The sequence below is a fragment of the Natator depressus genome, chromosome 21 (genome assembly GCF_965152275.1).
Source record: "Natator depressus isolate rNatDep1 chromosome 21, rNatDep2.hap1, whole genome shotgun sequence".
In the NCBI taxonomy this organism is placed as follows: Eukaryota; Metazoa; Chordata; order Testudines; family Cheloniidae; genus Natator; species Natator depressus.
In genome coordinates this window covers 15,260,113-15,282,488 of record NC_134254.1, presented here as the reverse complement: position 1 = coordinate 15,282,488, position 22,376 = coordinate 15,260,113, and the positions used below count along the sequence as shown (strand labels likewise).

The window sequence follows — 22,376 nt, the reverse complement described above, 5'->3', positions numbered from 1 at the left end:
AATTACGGTCGGAAGGTAAGGCCCGTCAGCCCAGGAGTGGTGCTAGGCGGGTGGGTTCTTTCCAGGCAGGGGGTAACAGACGCTTCTCTCTCGGTCTGATGGTGTGTGTATTGTGCATTGCAGGGCTTATGAGGGATGCCTGTTTGCAGACCAAGCCAGATACCAGCCTGCTTGTACTGGGCCCCCACATCTGCCATGCGTTTCGGCTTGTTCCCCGCAGCACCCGTTGTACGGAGCGGCCCTGCTATCAATCGCGTGCTCAATGGAATCTGTCTCTGGGTGCGTCTCCAGACTGAGACACCCCTTGGGGTGGGGGTGGTGGCCCTCTGTGACAGTGTACAGCCAGTCACCTGGGGAGGATGCCCATCCTCCCTCACCAACCTTCTCCATTGTAACCCCCTTCCCCTCCAGGACCCTCTACCCAGCCATTACTACACATTGCCCTGCCCCCGCTGCCTCTGTGACCTCCCCACTCCGACACACTCTGCCCTGCCCCCGTGACCCCCCCCGACACACACTGCCCTGCCCCCGCTGCCTCTGTGACCCCCCCCCCACCGTATCTTGCGGGCTCTGATCCCCCTGCGTGCTTGCACCCCCTACTGGAAGCGGCCCATACCAGGGGGTCGGAGTCCATGGAGCTGGGCGTGGTGTCTTTGACAGTCCGCTCCTCTGGGGGGGAGGCTGTGGTGTGGGGCCCCACGCTGGGTGGGGGCAGGTGGTACAGCTTCGATTGGTCCTGCTGTGCTGACGGCCAGGGCAGGGTGTCCCGGACCCACTCCACGGGGTCTTCCCAGGCTGCCTTCTGGCCATGGACCTGAAAGGGGGGACAGAGACTGGGTGAAGGAACAGTGGGGAAGGGGTGCAAGACTCAATGCTCACTGCACCGTGGGCCCAACTCCTGCACGGAGGCAGCTGCAGCTCAGTCCCACTGACAGAGAGTGGGGCTCAGGACAGGGAAGGCCTGGAAAGTCAGGGTTAGCGCAGGCAGAGACCGGGCAACCTTCTAACACCCAGCTCCGCTGGTGACCCTCAATCCCGTCCCGCAGTCCCCTGCCCAGTCCTCCTCATCTCCTGCCAGCTCTGTTGAGGGTCATTCTCCTGGCTGTGGGGCAGGGCAGCTCAGGGCCATTCCTCTGATCGGATGCCCCGCATGAGGGCTGGGGTGTTAGAGCTTTGGGTCAGTTCAGAGGTTTCGGCGGGGTACCTTGATCCCGTCCTTCGCCCCCTCCTGCAGGTAGGGGATGATGGAGTTATTCCACAGGTCGATGAACCAGGTCCGGAAATCCTCAATCCCGATGGGACAGGACAGGAAGAAGCAGGGGCCTGCAGGAGGGGAGGGGACAAGGAGAGGCCAGTGAGCCGAGCAGACACAAGCCCCCGCATCCGCCTTGGCCTCTAGGACCTGCCGTGCACCTCCCCAGCCTTGGCTACCAGGTCACGGCTCCTCCCAGCCTGCACAAGCACAAGGGACCCATGATCCCAAAAGGTGCCTCAACCCTGCCCCTAGGAGGTTCTCAACCCGGAACACCTGTCCCCTCCCCAGAGGAGGCCGCGCTCCCAACAAGGACTTGGACCGTGATCCCAGCCCCAGCCCGGCTGTGATGGAAAACACGATGTTGGCACCTGGGCAGAGGTTGCTTCTGACCCTCGCCTGGAGCTGAGCACCCCGGCCAAGTGGCCAATTTGCCCCCTGCAAAGGCTGCAGTGGATGTGACCACCCCAAGCTGTTTGCCACAGCTATCTCTGGGGCGGGGACCATGGGGGACGGAGCAGGATGGCGGCACTGGGAATGCTCTCTGGCACTGCTGGGCAGCGGCTCCCTGAAAACATCCCCCTGGAATTTGGATCTTACACCCCAAGGGCTTTACAAACCAGACAGACGTGCACTGAAATGCAGCCACCTCTGGGATGGCACACTGGTGGAGGAGAGGCTGTTAGGGACCCGGGGCCGGGGACCAGACCCCCCTCTGCAGGAAGCACCCTGGCAGGCTGGCTATATAACAGAGTGAAAGCTCCTGAGTGGAGCTGGGGGAAACAGGGCAAAAACAACCCCCCCATCCCCGCCCGCCAAGAGTGGCTGGACTGTGCCGGGATCGAAAGGGAGCTGCTTTCCCAGAGCTCGGACGTATTTCCCAGCACTGGTGGGTTTTTTTTTTTAATCCAGATGTTTATCAAAATCCTGATTGAAAAATGGCCCTTGGGACCTTCGGGTCACCCCAGACACTTGGTTTCAGTTGATGGTAATTTTAATACTGGGTTTTGGTGACAATCTCGATGGAAAATTCCATATGAAACGTCACCGGCCAAGAAAAGGTCAAAAATTAAACACTTTTGCCAAAAATGTTTGTTTTGGGGAGGAAAAGGCAATTTCCAAGGGAAATCCAGCCTGGAAGTTCAAAAAAAAAAAAAAACGGGTGTCAGGACCACCTTAGCACTCAGCCTAGCTGGACTCCAAAGCCCTGCCCACCTCACCGGGGGGACGGAGCTCCTGCCTTCTGACTCTGCCCTGTGACTCTCAGAAGTCCCGCCTTCTGAAGGCGGGACTTCCTCCTGTGCTGCGGGACCCTGGCCAAGGACTCGGGCGAGTGCAGGGGGATGGCTTTGGCTCGTTTTCGGGTCAGTGGTGGGTTTGCCAAAGACTCAGTAGGCAGCCAATGGAAGCCGATCGTTGCCTAGAAGGGGCAAAGCGTTTAGCTCTGCCCGATCCTGCAGGCTCCCCGCCGTGGGAAGGCCAGTGACAGAGAAACTGCCAGCTGGGGGAGCTGCAGAGCCGGTCCCTGGGCCGTAGCGGGTCTGCTCCACGGCCTGTCTCCGCCCCGGCCCTGCTGGCTCCCACCCCACTCACCGATGAGGAAGTCCGAGGTGCTGTGCTTCTCCAGGAAGGTGTGCAGGTGGTACCAGAGCTTGGGCACCCAGTCCAGGACCCGCAGCAGCTCCACCCTGTTGGCGTTGATGTCGCTGTCCGACTCGAGCAGCTTCCGGCGCAGGTAACGGACCAAGAAGCCGTTGGCCGGCTCCACGTTGTTCGAGAAAGTCAGCAGCCTGGGGGACAGGGAGGGCTTGGCGCTGCACGTCTGGACAGAACAATCACCCCCACCGCCACCTTGGCCTCCACACTCCCTGGGGCCCCAGCCCCAGCGCCCCCTGCACCCCCCCCCCCCCCCCCCCGGGCACCATACCCCTGGTATCAGCTCCAGCGTCCCCAGTGCACTGTACCCCCAAGCAGCAGCCCCAGCGCCCCCTGCACCCCTCAGGGCGCTGTACCCCCTGGAGCCCTGTCATGCGCTACAACCCCAGCAGTGCCCGCTCGAAAGGCTCCGGAAAGGCTGCCTCCCAACGCACGCCTTGCAGGCTCTCCAGAGCCTCCCACTGGGGTTGCTGGGGAGATCGGTTTCCCTGGCCAGCGGGAGCAGGACCGGGCCTGGGCCACATCCCCAACAAGTCATGGCTCCCCCCCAGCATGGGAGCCCCTTGATCCCAGGCTGGGCAGGCACAGAAGCAGCACCCTCAGGTGATGGAGGGGTCAGGCCCAGGGCCCTGCTCAGCCTGGGTCTCCAGGGCAGACAGCGGAGGAGGGACCAGCTGCCATGCAGGAACCCACAGCGTGGCTCTGCCCCCACCCCAGGCCCTGAGGTCCCCGGTACCTGAAGCTGAGGTGCAGGCCATGGTTCGGGCTCATCTTCACGGGCTGGTTAGTCGTCCCGATGATGTAGGGGCTGGGGAGAGACAAACAGACAGGGCCCCATGAAACTCTGCACAGCTGCCCCCTGCTTTGGGGTTAATGTCATCACCCACTGGGGCTGGCATGGGGGAGAGGAAGGGGCAGCAATCCCACTGTCTCCCCCTTCAGGCAGGAGGAGAGATTGGCCTGCTGCCCCCCATCTTGTGGGAGAGAGGCCCAGAAAACAGTTCCCAGCCTCCTCCCCACCACCCAGGAGACCCCCGGGGACTCGGCTGGGATGCTGGCCCTGGGCTCGTCCTCTGGCCAGGGCAGGAGGCTCCCCAGCTCAGATCCTTCTGGGCTGCGCTCTCAGGATTTTATAGCTGGGGGCTCTGGAGTGCCATGGCCCTGTGCTAGGAGAGCTACTTGGGCCTCACTGCTGTCCCCCAGGCTTCTGCGGAGAGAGGGAGAGGGGCCAGGCCAAGGGGACCCACAGCTGGTGCACCTGGGAGGGCGCAGGGAGCCCCCCCGGCCCAGCCCCATGTCACGGGCAGCCGGCGTAATGTACGGGGTGGGGCTGGCCAGAGACCAAGGGAAGCGCCAAGGGGGGTCTGCAACCATGGAGCATAAGTGTCGTCCCCCCACGATGGGCAGGCTGGGATCCCGATGCTCCATTCCCCCCCCCCCAATGTCCCCAGTGAGAGCAGGGCTGGGCTCTCACCACAGAGCGAGGGGTGTGGGGGTTAGGGAGCGGGGCTGGGGGGCCCAGGGGCTGTCGATCCCCAGGGAGCTGCGGCGGGTGGTGGAGTCGAACAGCCCCATCCCTGCCGGAGCAGTGCCAGGTGCTGGGCACAGGGCGCTACCCGGGGGCGCAGCAGGGTCCGAGGCTTGGATGCCATTGGTGGGCACCGAGCAGGGGGCGGGGCCTGCATGCAGGGGGCGGGGCTCCCTTACCATTTATGGTATTTGCAGGTGAGCGCGCCATTGACAAGCTCGCTGATGGAGCAGGCCTCGCTGAGGTCGTCGAGGAGGATGACCAATGGCACGTCCCCGACGCCGGTCTCCCGGTCGATCTGATTGGCCAGGTTGGAGAGATACAGCTGTAGGTCCTGGAATGGAACAGCGGCACTGAACCACCCATCACAGCAGGGAGCGAGGGGTTTCAGCAGCACGAGGTGTCAACAGAGCAGCGTGCGGGGAGCCCAGGGCTGGGACAGTGGGGGGCTCCGGGTCGGGATTGAGGGGCACCGGCAGAGCTGCGGGGGATCCCAGGGCTGGGACAGCAAAGGGCTGTGGGTCAGGATTGGGGGGCAGTGGCAGAGCTGTGGGGGAGCCAAGGGCTGGGACGGCAAAGGGCTGTGGGTCAGGATTGGGGGGCACCGGCCGAGCTGGGGGGGGGATCCCGGGGCGGGATCGGCAGGGGGCTGCTGGTCGGGACTGGGGGGCACGGGCAGAGCTGGGGGGGGATCCCAGGGCGGGGACGGCAGCATCCGGAGCTCCCAGGCTCTCCTGGGGTTAGTGAGGAGGGGGATCCGTGTCCCAGCCAGCCCTCACGGAGCCCTTCACCTTGCACGACTGCTGGTGCATGTTGAAGGTGTTGACAATGCCCTCGGTGGCCTCCCGGCCCGAGCGCTCCACCAGGTACTCGGCCAGCCGGTTGGTCAGGTAGGTCTTGCCCGTGCCGCTGGGCCCCGAGAGGATGAGGCGGCGGTGCTTGAGCAGGAGGCCGATGTAGTGCTGCATCATGGGCTTGGGGATGAGGGTCTCGAACACCAGGCTGTCCACGCACTTCTCCTTCAGGCCTGTCGGGGGGCAGGGGGCGTTAGAGCGACCCCTTGCGCTGGGGCCCACCCCCAGCTCCACCTGAGCTGGACTCTGCCCCCCAAGAACCGGGGGGGAGGGGGCGGGGGCTGCCTGAGTGAGACTCCAGGGCCCCCTCCCCTTCAGGGCACAGCCTGCAGGGCCCCCTTCCCCTGGCAGATCCCCTAGCTGCCTCCCGTCCATGCTGGAAGCAGCCCTGATGTGGGCCAGGCCAGCCCTTCTCCACCCGGCTTCTTGTGCCCGACCCACGGTAGTGGCAGGGCCTGCTACTGGGGGAAGGCGGTGGGGGAGGAGATGGGGCCCAGTGCCCCAGCCCAGTGCCCCCCTCCCTTCCCCAGATCCTTAGCCGTGGCCCCTGAAGCTGAGAGGGTGGGAAGCACTGGACAAACTGTGCCCCACAGGGCTAACGCGAGACCCTGGCTCCAGGGGGTGCCGGCTCTCCCCGCCCAGTACTGGCCTTTGAGCACCACGGCGATGCTGGTCACACCCCTCCGGCAGGGGGGCAGCTCCGGGGGCTCCGTGTCCAGGACCCTCTTCACGTGGCTGATGCTGTAGCCGTGGACGGACTCGGTGCTCAGCCCCAGCGTGGAGGCGGGGTCCATCTTGGTGACGTAGTCCTGGGCAGAGAGGGGCAGTGCTGGCGCTTAGCTTCCCTGGCTCCTGGCTGGTGCCCGTCAATCCTGACCCACCGCCCCCCGCCATCCCAGCCCTGCGCTCCTCCCCAGCCCATCCAGACGTGGTTCCTCCCGCTGGCGCCCCCCTGCAGCACTAGGAGACCGCACCAGGCCAGCGGGAGACTCCCCGTCGGGCCCTGGGCAGGTCCCACCAAGGGGAATGAGGCGCAGGGCTGCTGGGGGGCCTGTGCTGGCCTCATGCAGCTCTCGCAATAAGCTGGGTGCCACTGGCCAGGGCTTAGCTAGGAGACATGGAGGGGCCAGGGCACCAGCAGTGCCAGGGAGGGTGCCTTGCAACATCGGCTGAGAATGCCACTCGAGAGAGAGAGGTCCATGCTGACTGGACGGGCAGAACCATCCCTTCTGGGCCGGACATCTGGAATCCCCACGGGAGGTGATGCATACAAAGGGCCAACACCTGCTGAGATTGGCTCCCCTTCTCCCTGCTTCCACCCATCCAGCATGGGCATTTAAAGGCCCCTTAGCCAAGTGTCTCCCCTCTTCTCTGGCTAGGAGCAGCGAAAGCAGAGCCGTGCCCCACTCCGAACCAGGGCAGGGCTCAAAGCCCAGTTCCCTAGCACCCCAGATCCCTGGGAGTTTGTTAGCATCTGTACCTTGAACACCTGGCAGACGGCTTCGTCCAGCGTCTTCCAATCCACCTTCCCGCTCACCTTGCTGCAGCCCAGAAAGAATTCCTGCTGCTTTAAGTCCTGAAAGCCGAAGGCAAAGGCATGAACATGGCTGGGACGTCCCACCCGACACGCCCCGCTGCGAGCCGTCCACGTGCCCCAACTGGGTTGTGTGCTCGCCCTGGTCCGGCTGCGCCCCCAGGGTCCTTACCCCTTTGATGATGTGCTGGGGCGGCATGCGCACTACGATCCGCAGCGTCACCTCGTCCTTCTGGGCCCCCACGGCGTCCATCGGCGACAGATCTGGGGAGGGAGCAGCAGAGTCAGCCCCGCTCGCTGCTGGAAGCCATACTCCCCAGCAGGCGACAGCCATCCCGACAGCCCTTGTGACTGACGCAGCTCCCGCGAGCCAGGGCCTGACCCATAACCTGCTACGGCTCCCAGTGTCTGCAACGAGGCAGGCTCAGGCCCCTTGCCCCAGCTCCCTGGCGCCCAGCAGCAGGCTGGGCTGGACCCTTGGATCTGGCCCCAAGGGCAGGAGGTTCCCAGCTCCTTTGGAGCTGCCAGGGGTCAGGATTTCCCTGCATATCTGGCCTGTGCCTGCCCCTGCATCCACTGTGTGGCTCCGCCAGGCCCTCTGGGGCCCAGGCTGACCCCAGCCTGCAGCAGAGCCCGTGGTAGAGAAGCAGCCAGACCCCTGCCCAGGAGCGGATTGCTGCTCTGTGCTGTGGTCAGCGGTGCACACTCGCTGCACAGAGGTCCCATCCCCGATGCATCCCGCTCTCCCTGGTACCTGTATCTGCCAAGCTGGGGCTGAAGGACTGAGCGAGGGCGAGGCCCAGTGAGCGCCGTGGGGACGAGGAGGCAGATGTGCTCCTGATGTGCCCGGGGATGGAGCCCGGCACTGACGAAGGCCCTGGGACCACCTTGAGCCGATCGTTCTCGGCCTTCAGGAGATCCACCTCCAGCTGTGGAGAAGGCAGGGGTTACAGAGCAGAGCCCGTGGCCATGGACCCAGATCAGGAACCCTCCAGCTCCCTGAGCACTCCCAGCACAAGGAAAACAGACCCTGGGCTGGTCCGGCAGGGCTCTCAGCCCACCCCCTCTCCCGTGCCGTGGAGCCACTGACCCCCAATGCCACGAGACCTGTGGTGCTACTGGAGAGAGCGCAGCCCCACCATCATCAAAGGCTACGGGCTGGACCATGTGCTCAAAGCGCACGCCCCCAGAGGAGACCGGGGGTGGTGCCTGGCCCCACCAGGGAGAGGGCTGGAAATGGCTGGGAGAGGCAGGCCAGGGGAGTGGCCCAGGGTCGGTGAGCCAGGCCCACTCTGCGGTGGGTCCTTGGCTCCCCACGCAAGGACGGGGCCCTCACCTGCATGTTGTGCATGGTCTCACGGAGCTGATCCAGCTGGTGGGCTGAGTTCAGAGCCTCCAGCCGGATGTCGGTCAGTTTCATCTCCTTCTCCCACAGCTCCGAGCGCAGTTCCGACACCTCCTTCTTCTCTGGCTCTTCCTCCTCCTCGTTGGCCTGGAAGAGCCTGTGCCGGGAAAAAGACACCCATAGGGTGGCCGGTCACAACGTGCTCTGCTAGGGGGTGCTGAAGCGAGGTGTGACCCCGATTTCCACCCAGAGGCCACCGTCGGGTCTGAGCAATGCTTTCAGAGGAGGCTGAGCAGCAGCCGGATGGGAGGTGGTGGTGGTGGGGGGGGTCACAGGGCCCAGCCGATGCCCCAATGCCTTTCTGTGCCCACGCGGCGGCAGGACCAGCGAGGGCTAGGGACGCAAACATGCCAGCCAAGCTGCCTCGTCCACCCCCATCCACAGCGATCTCGCCAGAGCAGCAGTGCTGAGGACAATGAATGCACCAGGCCAGGGGTCCGTGCTGGGTGCCAGACATGCTGCACCCAGGAAGGGAGAAGGGGCTGGATGCCCCACACCGTGGCCTTGGGCCCGAGCAGCTGGCACGGCAATCTAAGTCTATGGGCCAGGCTCCCAGCTGGAATCCATGCAGTGTCACTGGGTTACACCAGCTGGGGATCTGGCCCCGTGCATAGCCCCGCGCCAGCTGCAGGGCAAGGGCTGCCCTTACTCAGTGGCGTCGATGCCCACGGAGGAGGAGTTGGAGGACTTGATGGAAGGCGAGGCAGTCTCAGTGGAGCCGTGCTGCAGCTTGGGAGAGGACGGGGCTGAGGAGTCAGGGGTGGCGATTTCCTCGATGTCCGAGTAGGAGGAGGCTGACTTCGGGCCCTTCTTGATGCTGAAGGCCTTGTTGAACGAGCTCCGGAGCTGCAGAAGACAAGGAGGATGTCCAGAAAAGGTTAAACCACAGATCACCCCAGCTGTGACACCAGACACTTCCCCCGCTGGCTCCAGCCATCTCCCATCCTGACCCCGGCTCTGGCCAACAGGCGACAAACTCCAGGGTTGCTTGGCAGGGAGAGCTTTATCTTGGGTTCCTCCCGGGAGATTCCATCTCCCCCAGCCCTTCCGCTGCTGCACTGGCCCCGCAGGGGAACCCCACTGGAGGGTGGGCGGATCTTCCATGATCACAAATGCACGCGCCCTGTGTGTCCCCCCCTCCCTGCTTGCGAGAGCAGCATCCTGTCAGAGGAGCCGGCCCTGGGGTAGACCGACTGGGATGTCTGGTGCATCCCCTTGCCTGGGTAGAAGGAAAGAGCTGGTCGACCTTGCACATCACCCAGCCCCAGCCAGGGGTCAGCGCCTCTTACATCCTTCCTGCGGCTGCTCAGCCATCCACAGGGGAGAGGGATACTACCCAAAAGGAAGGGGCCAATTGTGAACATCGGGGTCCCTCCAGACTGAAGTGGGGATGCCATGGGGTCCCTGCATGGCTGAGTGCCCCTACCCTCCGACCTCCATCCCTGTTGCTGTTCATACCCCTGCCCCCACTTGCTGCCCAATGCTTAGGGCCCAGATCCTCAAATCCCAGACCCACTGAAATCAGTGGGAGTTAGCAGCCTGAACAGCTTTGATGATCTGGGTCTAGGTGCCCCATGCCACTCCGTGGGGCTGCTGGCAGAGGGCAGCGTGGGACGAAGCCGTAACCCTGGGGGCTTCAGCACAGTCGGAGGGACCCAGCTGCGTAAGTTCCAGGCCTATCGGCATTCCGCTGGGCCCCGGGTCAGCCCAGCCCTCCTGGGAAGGAGAAACGGCCTCCCTGAATGAGCCCTCCAGTGCCGACGGAGGACAGCCAGGAACCCCCACCCCCATGGGCAGGTCCCACCGTGCCCGCAGCTATCAGACACGCTTCCCCTTTCCGGAATGCAGAGGTGCACCTGAGCAAGCAGCCGCAGAGGCAAGCACGGGCGCTCTCTGAGCCTGGCCGAGCCAGCATGGCCGTGCCCAGTGCTGGAGGCACGTCCGCGTTACGCTCCAGGGACAAAATCCCACAGGGCCATGGGCGGGTCCCATCGCCGCCCCCTGGCAGCACACACAGAATATGTCCCCTGTGAGGCGGCTCCCGGGCATCCACACACAATCCCTTGGCACCTCAGGCCAGCGTGACAGCGGCAGGGCCACTCATGCCATGCCAGCTCCACTCCAGCAGGAGGCACCCTGGGGCACATCCAGCCCTGCCAGGACTCTGCAGGGCTCAGAGGAGTCTGACCAGGGAAGACCTTGGCCTGCTGCCATCCATCCCTTGTTTGAAACAACCCTGAAAGGGGACTGCAATATGAGGGAGCCGTGTGATCCAAGACCACTTCAGGGGCCCCGTCCCTGCTTTGCCAGGGGAGCATGGGATAGTGGGGAGAGCGGCGGCTTGAGTGACAGCACTCGGGGTTTCTCTTTCCAGCTGTGGGGGGCTGGTTCCACCGTTCAGCCCCACTGGAGGGCACCACGGGACTGTTACTGCGCCGGCTGCTCTGTCTGGGTCTGGACTGGCTCCGCTCAAAGCAGCTGTAACTGGGTGCCCTGCGCGGGACTCCTGGGACGGGAACTGCCAACACCCAGGGGCGCAGAAGGCAGAGATCAGCCTCGGGTCTCCGATGCGGGGTACCCAATCCCAGGGTTCTCTGGGAAACTCATTACCGCCGCTCCGGCCAATCACCATCCCTGATTCTACGCCCGCAGAAGAGGATTGGCTAGCGAGGGATTCTATTCGAATGGGGTGGCGTCGGGTGAACATTCGACCGCACGCCGCTAGGGGACAGCCTGGCAGAGGAACACCCCGTTCTGGTGGACGTGGGACATCCCATTCCCCTAAAGCCCAGCTTGGCGGTGCCATGAAAGGCAGCGGGCGTGAGGCGGGGAGAGCACAGTCCCTGTCTCTGGGGGCTTGAGTCTGTTCTGTCAGGCCAGGCATGGCTGGTGGGAAGCTCCAGCATGGGGGAAAGCATCACAGATGCCAAATCACAGGGCTAGAACATCTCTGTGGCTCTGATCACAGGCGAGCCTGGCTCATGAGGGAGAAGGCCAAGCCCACACAGCCCTGGGCTCTGGTGCCCAGTGCCGCCATTCTGCAAGGCTCACGCCCGCCCCACTGAACTCAACGGAGCTGCTCCTGCCAGTGCAAGGAACCCAACCCAAGGACTTGGAATCCAGCCCCGAAAGGCTCACCGGACTCTGAGGGCTCGGAGAGGGGATGCTGCTCGTGCCCAGCCCTGCATGAGCCTCCCCAGCAAGGAGGACGACGGGGTTGCTAACACATGATGGGCCCGGCGGCCCAGACTCCTGCTCAATCCGCATCCCAGATGGAGCATGCAGCATGCACACACGCACACACCGGGGGCACAGAACAGAGACACCGACTGAAAGGACGGCTCAGGGGGCCAGACGCTGTGATGGGCGGAGGGGACTCTGAAATGGGGGTGTCGCCGGCCTCATTCGCGGTTCCCACACCAACCCCGGATCACTCAAGGAGGGTGCTCCCCTTTAGCGCTTTCACAACGACTGCAGGATGCCAACCAGCCCTTGTGGATTGCCGGGTGCGTCACCAGATGGCATGTCACAGGGCTGGCAATCAGTGCATTGCTCTTTCATTACCCTGGCCTTGCAGCATGCCTGACAGACCCGTACGGACCAGGCCTTCCTGGGAAGTTAAGGCCCTGTTCTACTCCCAATGGAGCCAATGCACAGCTCGGTTCAAAGGGGGCAGGACTGGGTCTTGGGGATGGGCATCAGCCTGTCAGCCAGTGGACTAGGCCTGGTGGGCAGAGCGGGCTGGACAATGTGGTCGGGAGGGAGGGCTCCTTACTGAAAATGCTGCATTTTCAGTGGGGAAAAAAACCAAAAAAACCCCAAACCATCAGAAGTCAGGAACTGAAATATTTTGATTCTGAACTGCTGCCAGGGTGCTACATGGGAGATGCAGTTCAGTTGCCTTGTGCTCCCGTCCTCCTTCATGGGCTAGGATCCCCAGTCAGACTACAACTCCCATGATGCACCGTCTCCTCGCTTGGCCAGGAGAGGGTGTGCCTTATGGCAACCCAGTGCATCATGGGAGATGTAGTTCAATGGGGGGAAGGGGCAACGTCCCTGAAATACAGTTCCTGAAATACAATGGGGTCCTTCCCAGGATTGGGGGGTTGGCCTTTGCCAACAGATTTTCATATTAAAATATATCTGGTCACGTTGTGTATTTCAGAGGGGAAGGAGGGTGACCCAGCTCCCTCCAAGGATGGACACTGCCCTCTCTGGAGCCAGTCAGCCCATTGAGAGGGACTGGGGTGCCTTGGGGGGCCCTGTTTTACCTTAGGGCCCGAGCCTGCAGCCTCCATAAATCTGTGCCTATGGGGCTGAAGGACATTCGGCCACCATCTACTCCAAACACGTGGCAATGCCGGGCACCATCACCAGAGAGGGGCAGTGACCTGCCCACAGCCCCACGTGGTGGGTGGCCAAGTCAGACTAGACCCACATCTCCGGACTCTCAAATTCTCCCCCTCCTAGCACCAGAGGATGCGGCCCTTAGAGTTGAGTAAACGAAGGAGCTTGGAGAACTTTGCCCTCTCGTCCCATTTGGTTTCAGCAGATTCGGGATGGGAGTGGGGACGCCGGCGACCCAGGAGCAAGGCTGAGGAAGGGGTCTCAACCGGCTTGGCTGAAAACACTGATGAGAACTTTGGGTGAGAGAAACTTCTTTAGCCAGGGGGGTCAGTTTAGCCTCTAGAAAGCATATGATGATTTTGTTTTCAACGTAACCTTCTTTCCAGCATCCTCACTCCTCATGACTTGACTCTCTAGTCTCTGATGATAAACATATTCTTGTGTTTGCTATACATATATCTTAGCTGGGGTGCTATGCAGAGGGCTGATCCTCTGATATGTGCAGTTCCTTCAGGAACAGCGGGCTGGATAATTTGGTGAGTGCTCAGTGCATCCGGGGCTGGACACGCAGGGAACGCGCCGAGGGCTCAGGACTGGCCTATACCTGTTGCTACCAGCGCATACCGAGTGAGGCCCGCAGAGGCCTGGAAGGCAGGGCAGAGGCAGGTGGTTTCAGGGACATGAGGTATCATCATAGCTGCCCTGGGGTGTTCCCAGTCTGGCCAACGTCAGCAGAAGGATCCCATGAGCGCCCACCCAGCCTGCTGTCGCAGTCCCAAAAGGTTCAGAAAGTTCAGGCTCTGGGGCTCTCTAGGGATTCGCTCCTCACCCGGAGGAGGAGGACCAAAGCGCGGCCTGTCTGATCAGCAGTGACTAGCCAGCTGGGGTACCCAGCTCCATAGGTTTCCAGGTTCTGATTAATCAGTCTGACCTCCTGCACTGCCCAGGCCAGAGATCCTGGCCCAGCCACTGCTGCCCTGAGCCCCAGGCCTTGTGGCTGAGACAGAGCATTGCTCCAAAGACCCACTAAGGCATTTCCGGTACCAAAACTCAAGGGCACCCAACAGCCCGAGCCCCCTCTGACAATTCAGACCCAGGAGCCCAACTTCCCTTGGCTAGAGCTTGATGGGGAGATGGGGGCCGAGGAGCTAGCTTCAAAGCTAAAACAAGCCCGTAAGCCAGGAACACTCGGCAAGCCCGGTGGATGGACCATGCTCCACGGGTGGTCAGCGCCAGTGGAATGGATGGAATGGTTAGTTTCATGAGTGCTGTCGCACTGGAAATGAGCGATCGCCCTGGACGGGGGGCAAAACACGGGGAACCAGGGGGGTGGGAAAAGGTGTCAGACTTACCTCGTACACCTGGAAAAAAAGGGTTGGGGTCAGCATTGGGGGAGAGAAAACAAAACAAAGCAAGACTTAATCACACACTCAGCTCAGAGCCCTGCCTGTACCGAGCTGCTGGAGTCAGTGCACAGCTAGGGAGCCCTGGAGACCTAGGCAGCCTCCCCTAGCCTGCTGCAGCCGGCCCGTCCCCTCTACCTGAGCTGGGACCTGGAAAGAAGGGGTGACTGACTCCCATGGGGAATCCTGGCATGGGAGGGCGACTGGGCTGGTCCCTGCTCTGTCCAACTGCACCGCTCCAGGCTGCATTGCGGGAGCCAGCAGTTCCAGTGTGGGATACGGGGGGAGGGAGATCAGTCTGGAATGGTGCACACGTACTGGAACTGGGTTGGGGAACTTTCCTGGGTGGGCTGAAAACCCTGCCCAGCCAGCGACTCAGCCCTCGGTCCCAGAGTTGGCAAAGCACTTCCGAGAGGAAGTCCCAGCCTGCGGCGTCCCCCTGAGGCAGCCAGCAGCATGCTAATCCGGGGCACCAAGGGTCCAGCCCCATGCCACCGGGATGCCTTGTGCGCTAAGAACACAACATGGAGAGCCCATTCCTGGGGCAGATCCTTCCACAATTTCCCCCCACGCCTCCTCCCCGCCAGCTCCCCTGACCTACCCAGCTCTTCTTCTTCTTCTTCTTGGCGTCGGCATCCTTGCTGCTGCCGATGCTGGAGTGGCTGGTGATGCTGTTGAGGCTGGAGATGCTGTCAGAGGAGTTCTGCCTCTTGATGCGCAGCTCTGGGGTCCCAGGGAGGGAAGGCAGAGAGAGAGGCTGAGAATCTACGTGTTGGCAAAGAGCCCTCCCCACTGGGGCCAGTCTCACACGCCATCTATCCTGCTCTGCTCCCCTGGCTCAGCCAGCATCTTCCCCACCCCGGGCTTAGCCCCAGCTCCTGCGCCCTGCAGCGGCTTCCCTGGATTTCTCTGCACTTCGCTTCTTGCCCGTCCAGCGCCATGGGGATCCTTATCTTCCCTTATGGGATGAGTGTGCTGTCTCCAAGAAATCTGTTCTTATGGGAGCTTTGAGACATTTTGCCACCATCTAATAATGGTTCTTTGTCCTCCTAGAGCACCCTGCTAATTTGGCGGGCAAGAGGGAAGGATTAGAACCCCGTGGTGGCAAATAAGGGCAGTACACAACTCTCAGCGACTGGTTCAGGCTCTCTCCAGACTCAGGCAGACATTTCTGCATCCGTTACATTTGGATCAGGCTTTCAAAGCACCAGAAAAGCTAGAAACAAGTGTGTGGAATGAAAGCGGGGATTCCCACAGCCCTGCAGCAAAGGGGCTGGGTTCTCTGGTAAATTCTGTGACAGGGCTCTGTGCAGGGTGGGTTTGCACAGACTGTAAGAATTAGACACAGATTTTCAAATGCTCTGCACCCAGAACCAGAGTGAGATTTCCAAAGGTGTTTTGGTGCCAAACGCCCATTGAAATCAATGGGAGCTCAGAGCTTGAGACCTCTGAGGATCTGCGCCCCAGTGCCCTGTGATCGGCTGGTTGTAATTAACAAGCCGCGCTTAGTACAACAGCGGGGGGCATGCACAGTGGCAGCTCGCTCCCATTGGGATGTGCTGACAGACCACGCCGGGTTCTCTCTCATCACCGGCCAATGTTATTCTGTTTCAATGAGATTCCAGACTCTCTCTCCTACCTGGACTTGAAAGAGATGCTCATACATATTGCATCAAATACACAAGGACCAGGCGAGAGTGACACGGATCAGACACGTGCCACGGGCTCCCAATGGCTGCTGAGAGACGGGAGACACTGATGCAGGATGGTCTTTGCTGGGCGTTACAGGGGGTGGGGTGGTAGAGCAGACACCCCATCTCCCCTGGGGGAGAACGCAAGACATTGCACTTGGGGGCGTTTTAAACCTCCCAGCTTCTTGTGAATGAGCAGAATCCCATTGTCCCCCTTTCCTCCCCGTCCTGACAAGGATCTGGATCCCCTGCCTTGATGAGGACATGACCCGGGGGTCTAGATCACAGGCCTGGCGCTGGCCCCACAGCAGCAAGAAGCGGGGGTGGCAGCATTGCCACGGTGCCTGGCTCACCTTTGGGTGTGATGTCAGTCCCATTCAGAGCTCCTTGGATCACGGCTTGAGCCTCCGAGTTCTTCTTCTTCAAGAAGTCAATGGTCTCCCGCAGGTCCAGCAGCTCCGTGTCCTGGCAGAAGCACAGGGAAGATACCCTGTAGTCCCTGGTTGGGTGGAGATGCTCGGGACATCGCTAACCCATGCCCACAGCAAGCACCTCTCCCCCCAGCCAGGACACATGCCAGCTGCTTGCTCAGGGTGCTGGGCACAGCGGGCTACCAGCCTCCAGGGCTAATAGCCAGAGTCCTCCAGGGATGCCCAAGAGAAAAGGAGGGTCTGGGCTGGAGTCTGGGTGGCTGGTTCCAGCCACTCCAGGGCAGCCCACTGCACCAGCCGGCACAGACCCTGGGACGCAGGAGAAGCTCAGGCCCAGCAGGGATGAGCATGGGCACTACGTGTGGGGGTAGGTGCAGTCTCCAGTCAGCCCCTGGGGGACAGCTCCCCCAGGGATCAGCCCGAGGCACGGCTAACCTCCTGCAAGGACGTGGCAGGCTCTGCTCCTTCTCTGGGAAGAGGCTTCCCCGTCGCCCAGCGGGCTGGCTGGGGCGCTGGTGATGCTTGGGCCCTCTCCTGGATGGAGGTGCCGGCCTGCCCATGGGTCGGGCGCCCCTTCGCAGATGAAGCCCTGAGGGGACTCACAGGGAGCTGACAGTGCCAAGTTCTATCCCCCAGGCCCTGCAGCTTCGCTGAGCCCAGTGGCAGCCAACAGGGGCCCCCGGGGGATGGGGGGGGGGGGGGAAGAGACCTACTCCCTGGCACAGAGACCCCGGTGCCCCACCAGCTCTCCCTGCGCAGCACCCACCTTCTCTTCCGCGGTCTCTGCCAGCTGGCGCAGACGGGACGTCATATTCACCAGGCTCTGCTCGAAGGCCGCCACCAGGTTAGCCTGAAAGGCAGTGGGAGAGGGCGTCACGCTCAGCCAGGGAACGGAGAGCACGGTGGGGAGCCCAGCTGCAACGGCAGTCCCCAGCCGGCCCCTCTGCTCGGACCACTGGCCGCTGCGTGGCAAGCGCCCTGGGTGGGGGAGGTAAGCGTGCGGCATCCCCCCCCACATCACCTCCCAGCATCACTGTTCCCTCTGAGCTGTGCGCGTCCACAGATCCTAAACCCCGCGCACACAAAAATTTGCACAGAAGAAATGTTTTGGGCACGCGGCCTGTCAAAAATTAGAGGGAACGTTGCCCAGCATGCTACTCTATTGCTTGCCCTGTCCCGGAGGGACCCAGGCTCACAAGCCCAGCAGCCCTGTCCGTACTAATGCCATGGTCTCAACGGCGGAGAAGAGCCCTGATCTCTCGCCCCCTGGGGAAGAGACTCTCTCCCAGGAAGAGGGGGTGGGAGCCAGAGGGAAGGTGCCGGAGGTGGGGATGGACACCTGGAGTCTAGGGTGTGGAGAGATGGTGCCTGAGCGAAGGGGGCCTGGGATAGGAGCCGGTGGATAGGTGTGGCCCTTGCGGGAGGGTTCCCCAGGGCTGAGACTGGCTGGGAGGGTTCACAGCTCGGTGTCCGCTCCGGGTCCTGCCGCTCCGACCCCTCAGGTCTTGGAGCCAGTGGTGCCGAGACTACAGACCAGAGCAGCCGTGTTCATGCCACGCCACAGGGCGTGTGCAGTCTCTCCCGCTGGGACGCAGCAGGCCATCTCCCAGGGCTTGCCCGGCGTGCCAGGGGCCCTGCGCACCGCAGGGACGCTGCGTGGCTCCGGGGTGGCACTCCTGCCCTGCAGAGAGCAGCCATGTGGGGGGGATGGCCCCACCCCACAACGTAGATCTGGGGGTGCTGTCAAAACGGGCATCTTCCTGCAAACCGCCAGTTGAGAGTGCCCGGCACAGGGGATGCACTGGCCCCAGCCACCCGAGGACACTCCACTGCCAGCCGCTCCTCTGACCCATCACCCATCATCTACTCTGACCAGCTCCAGTCCCAGGGAGAGCTGCACAGGCTGGAGTGCCTCTGCTGGGCACTGGCCTCTGCATCTCTGCCCTGCCCGCCCTTCGGTGCCAGCTCTGCCCCTCATGTCCGCCACGCGGTGAGCCTTCCCCTCCTTGCTCCTGGCAGGGTCAGAAATGTCCCCATCTGCTCGCCGGAGCAGGGTGCGTCCAATCCCCGCCTTGTCCCCAGTGTGATGGTCCCACGTGCCCCATCACTCCTCCCCCCATCTTTAAGGGATTACCACAGTTGCGCATTATAGTGGGTCCAGAGACCTCTGACGATGCCCCCCACTCTGGACAAGAACTAGGCCTGGCCCGGAGCTGCGGCTGGACTCACATTGGCTGACAGCTGAGACGTCAGGGTCGCCACCTTCTCCTGGGACGACTCCAGCTCCCGGCGCAGCTTGCGGATTTGCTGGAAGGGAGAGAAGGCAAAGGGGGAAGGGTCAGGGAGGAGTGGGCCGCTCCCCCCCTCGGGGGCTGGGAGCGAGCCGTCAGGGCGCGTGGAGAAGTGGGGTCTCACCGTACCTCGGATTGCATCCTTTCCTCCGCCTGGTAGAGCACAGCGCAGCAGGAAGGAGAGACAGAGAGGCCAGCGTTAGGACAGAGGGGGGAAGTGAGGCGCAGACAGGCAGAGACTTGGGGGGCAGAGCCATGCACAGAACTGAACCCCACCCCCAGCCACCGTGGGGCTCCTCCCACAAAGCCATCCAGACAGCAGCTGGCTGCAGCCACCCCCGCAAAGCCCCATGGGCGTGGCTGGTCCGTGCCCCCCGCCCCTGGACATGCAGGGAACGGGAGCGCCCCGGTGCGGGCGGGGGACCGCGGGAGCAGCTCTTACCGAGGAGTAGGTGGAGGAGGCGCTGGAGGCCAGGGACAGCACCGATCCATGAACTGCAACAGAACAAACACGTCTGAGTCACGGAGCCCTCCACCGCGCCCTGGCTCAGAGCGCGGGAGTTCAGGGGGCGAGTGCCGGCTTTCCCAGAGGGGTCTGCGGGGCGCCACAGCAGGGGATGAATGGGGAGGCAGGGGCAGGAGAGGTACTGCAGAGGGACAGGTTACAGGCAGGGGCCACATTCAGCTGGGCAGCCTGCCCTGGCAAGCCTGCCCCTGCCATGGGGCACCACCCAGCCAAGGAGCTCACATTGCCGCGGGGACACCATTGAGCAGAGCCTGACCACCCCCAGGCCCCTCCTCATCCCTCTCAAGAGCCGGGTCAGCATCACCATCCCCATTATACAGATGGGGAAACTGAGGCACCAGGGTGGGGAAATGGGGGCCTTGCCCCAGGTAACACGGTGAGGCACAGCCAGGAATAGTCTGACTCCCAGCCCTGCGCCTTGCCCATGGTGGCTCAGTCTCCCTCCAGGCCCAGCTGCATCCCCAGCTGCCCAAATCCTTCCTTCCTGGCCCTAAAGTCAACCCATCCCCAGCGCCCACTAGGCTGCCAAACCTGTCGCAACGTGCCAGGTGGGCACCTGGAGCCCCCGTGTCCATCCGCTCATCTACGCTCAGGGACTTGTGGGCCCAGAGCCAGGTTCCCAACCCAGCTTTGCACGTGCAGCCCCTGACACCTCCAGGGGCACCTCTGAGCTCAACCCCCCTATCCCCCAATAGGACTGTGCAGGTTCCTTCCCCCAGAGGAGCCATGGAGCCTGCGCTCTGGGGCAGGGAGCAGACAGAGCCATGGGCCCTGCCACTGCTCTCACGCTCCATAGGGGAGGCTGGTTTGACCCTTCCTGCTGCCCTGGGACTGACGGGATTCCCCACTTGCTCGCCAGCAGGATTAACCCTTTCTTGTCTCCCCCACAGCAGCAGTGCTCCGGACTGTGACCACCGCCGCTCCCATCTACGGGTACCAAAAGGGATGCCCGGGGCAGGGGACCACGGAGCCATGCTATCCCCGGGTAACGGGGAGGAAGAGCCCGTCGCTCCGGCCGGAGCACGAGTGTCTCACCGTCATCCGCGGGGTCCCGGAAGGAGCCCGAGCGGATCATGCCCTTGGGTCTGTCTGCCAGGGAGAGGGTGCTGCCCATCTGGGAGGTGCTGTAGAGCTCGAAGGCGGAGTCGTGGGTGGGGATGCTGTTGGAACGGGTGATCCGCGGAGTGGTGGCAGCGGTGGGGCTCACTGCATGGAGAAGGCAGGGAAGGGAGAAGAGAAGAGGCAGGGTCAGAAACGCATCTGGCCCAGAGGAGCGGAGCAGCAGGGAGCGTGGGGTGAGGAGGGGCCGGAGCCCTGAGGAGCCAGGGACGCGGGAGGGTGGGGGAGGACGCCACACAAGGTCACACTCGGGGCCAGAGCCTTAGCTCAGGCAGGAAGGGGGGACGCGAGTGAAGCCAGTACGCGAGGCTGAAGAATACCTGCTCGGGGCTGGCCCACGCGCTCTCCCAGGTGGTGCATCCTGGGAACAGCGTGTTCATGCCCAAAGCTGGTGTCAATCAGGAGTAATCCCATTGGGCCCCCGATATCCCGCTCACTCACTTCGGTGTCAATCAGGAGTAACCCCACTGGGCCCCGATCCCTCCCCGCACTCACTCCAGTGTAAAACAGGAGTAACACTGGGCCGGCTGACTCGCTTCGGTTTCGATCAGGAGTAACCTCACTGGGCCTGAACCTTCACGTTGGTGTAAATCAGGAAAATCCCACTGAAGCCAGTTCCTCTGGCACAAGCGAGAGAAGTGGGCCCCACACCTGCGAGGGACTCTCCTACCCGACAGTTTGCCTCCCACTCACTTTCATTGGGGGCGCTTTCAAGGGGAGTCCCCCACTTGCCCTCCCCGCCCCAGCTGGGCTATGTCAGAGCACGGCCCTTTGTGCAGCGGCTGCCCAGAGAGGAAGCAGGGGGCAGGCGCCAGAGGCCACCGGCTTAGCAGAGTCCTTGCCTGTCCTGGGGCTGGGCAGAGGGCCTGGGGGTGGGCTAGGCACTTTGTGGGGCTTCTCTGCCTCTGGTTTCTAAGGGCAAGGCCCTCTGGACAAGCCAGCTCCACCCTCTGGAGCACACGGGCCTCGCTGTGATCCTCGTGTGCGGCACAGACACCAGGGCCAGCTCCTCAGCGGCCGTAAACCGGCAGAGCTCCAGGGACGCTGCGCCGATTTACACCCGCCGGGGATTTGGCCCCGACCTGGCCATGGGAAACTGACCGATGTTCGTGAGTGGGCTTTTCCCGGCCAAGGACACGGAGAGGGCGGGAGGTGAGGGCAGCTCCGATGGGTCGTCCGACTCCGGGAGCCCTCCGATCGTGTGGGAGTGGCGCCTCTCCTTGGTCTCCTCTTGGGACTGGAGCTGGTACCTGCCAGGGCCGAGGGAGAGATCAGTGAGGCGACGCTGCCGTGGGTCCCACCAGTCCATTTTCCCCGCCAGGGTTGAGTGGCCAAAGGGCTTTGGAATGGCCACGGCTCTCACCAAAGAGCTCAGAGTAAAGCCATGTGGTGACCCAGCCCGGACCCTGTCACTGGATCCCCCGGGCAGATCCTTGCGCCCACTGGGACGCTGTGGGGGCAGTTCTAGGGGCTCAGTCCGCCTCTCGCTCCGCAAGGATCTGACAAACCCAATGGCGAGGGGGAAGGCTTGGCCTCTCTCTGGAGTATCAGGCGTACCAAGGAGGTGCAGGGCTGGGCTCAGTTCTCTTGCCAAGATGTCCCCCTCAGCCCTGAGGCTTTTCCCGCTGCCCGGGACAGCACAGGGGAGGCCGAGACACCAGCCGCAGCACTGGGAAGCCAGGCTAGCTTGGGGGCGTGGGCTCGACACGACAGCGGGATCTCTGGCATCCATGAAGGGCTGGTCTCCCGCTGCTCCAGGGGTGATATTTTGCCCTTGCTCTGAGTGACCTGCAGTGCCCTGGGCAGCAAAGCTGCGCTTTTGGTGCAAGAGGGCGAGGGGCAGGGAGGATGGCCCAGTGTTTAGAGCACTAGCCTAACAAACCCAGGGTCAGTTCCTTGCTTTGCCACAGTGACCTTGGGCAAGTCCCTTAGCCTCTCGGAGCCTCAGGTCCCAGCACTAATGGAGGGCTAGTACCTCACTCCCTGTGGCTGAGAGGCCCCTGAGTGACCGTGAGGGGGCTACACAGGCGTCGAGATTTTACCTCAGCCCCTTCTTGGGCAGCGTGTTCCGGTCGCGGTTGGTGCTGGGGAGGAAAAGAACCATGAGTCATGGTCAGCTCCGCGGGCTGGGAGAGGGAGGGCAGTTGCCAGGGGCAGGCTCAGGGCAATGCCCAGCTGGGGGCCATGCCAGTTTGGTGGTGGGTGCAGTCTGCTGGCTTCACTGGGAGCGGGTATAGAAGGGGTGGGTGGGACCGGAGCCGGCGTTTCCAGGGTGCGGAGGGGATTCCGGCCCGATGCTTGTGCCTCACAAAGCTGTCCATCCCTAGGGCTGCCAGGTG

The 22,376-nt window shown here is 62.8% G+C and overlaps 1 protein-coding gene across 7 annotated transcripts in view; it reads right to left on the bottom strand.

Annotated features, from left to right (window-relative positions):
- The window catches only part of NAV1 (neuron navigator 1), a 288,785-nt gene that overhangs the window by 5,729 nt on the left and 260,680 nt on the right, over positions 1–22,376 (bottom strand). For 6 of the 7 annotated variants that reach the window (XM_074936239.1, XM_074936235.1, XM_074936233.1 and 3 more), the window contains 21 exons: positions 22,080–22,121; positions 21,139–21,287; positions 19,954–20,124; positions 18,835–18,887; positions 18,522–18,545; positions 18,331–18,408; positions 16,868–16,951; positions 16,024–16,135; positions 14,581–14,702; positions 8,879–9,075; positions 8,161–8,326; positions 7,579–7,753; positions 6,997–7,088; positions 6,771–6,866; positions 5,940–6,099; positions 5,228–5,463; positions 4,616–4,770; positions 3,645–3,716; positions 2,846–3,042; positions 1,205–1,323; positions 617–814 (listed from right to left, as the gene is read on the bottom strand). In XM_074936239.1, the coding sequence (XP_074792340.1) occupies positions 617–814; positions 1,205–1,323; positions 2,846–3,042; positions 3,645–3,716; positions 4,616–4,770; positions 5,228–5,463; positions 5,940–6,099; positions 6,771–6,866; positions 6,997–7,088; positions 7,579–7,753; positions 8,161–8,326; positions 8,879–9,075; positions 14,581–14,702; positions 16,024–16,135; positions 16,868–16,951; positions 18,331–18,408; positions 18,522–18,545; positions 18,835–18,887; positions 19,954–20,124; positions 21,139–21,287; positions 22,080–22,121 (2,698 nt within the window). The remainder of the gene's footprint in view (positions 1–616; positions 815–1,204; positions 1,324–2,845; positions 3,043–3,644; positions 3,717–4,615; positions 4,771–5,227; positions 5,464–5,939; positions 6,100–6,770; positions 6,867–6,996; positions 7,089–7,578; positions 7,754–8,160; positions 8,327–8,878; positions 9,076–14,580; positions 14,703–16,023; positions 16,136–16,867; positions 16,952–18,330; positions 18,409–18,521; positions 18,546–18,834; positions 18,888–19,953; positions 20,125–21,138; positions 21,288–22,079; positions 22,122–22,376) is intronic. The other variant, XM_074936234.1, reaches the window with a different exon arrangement.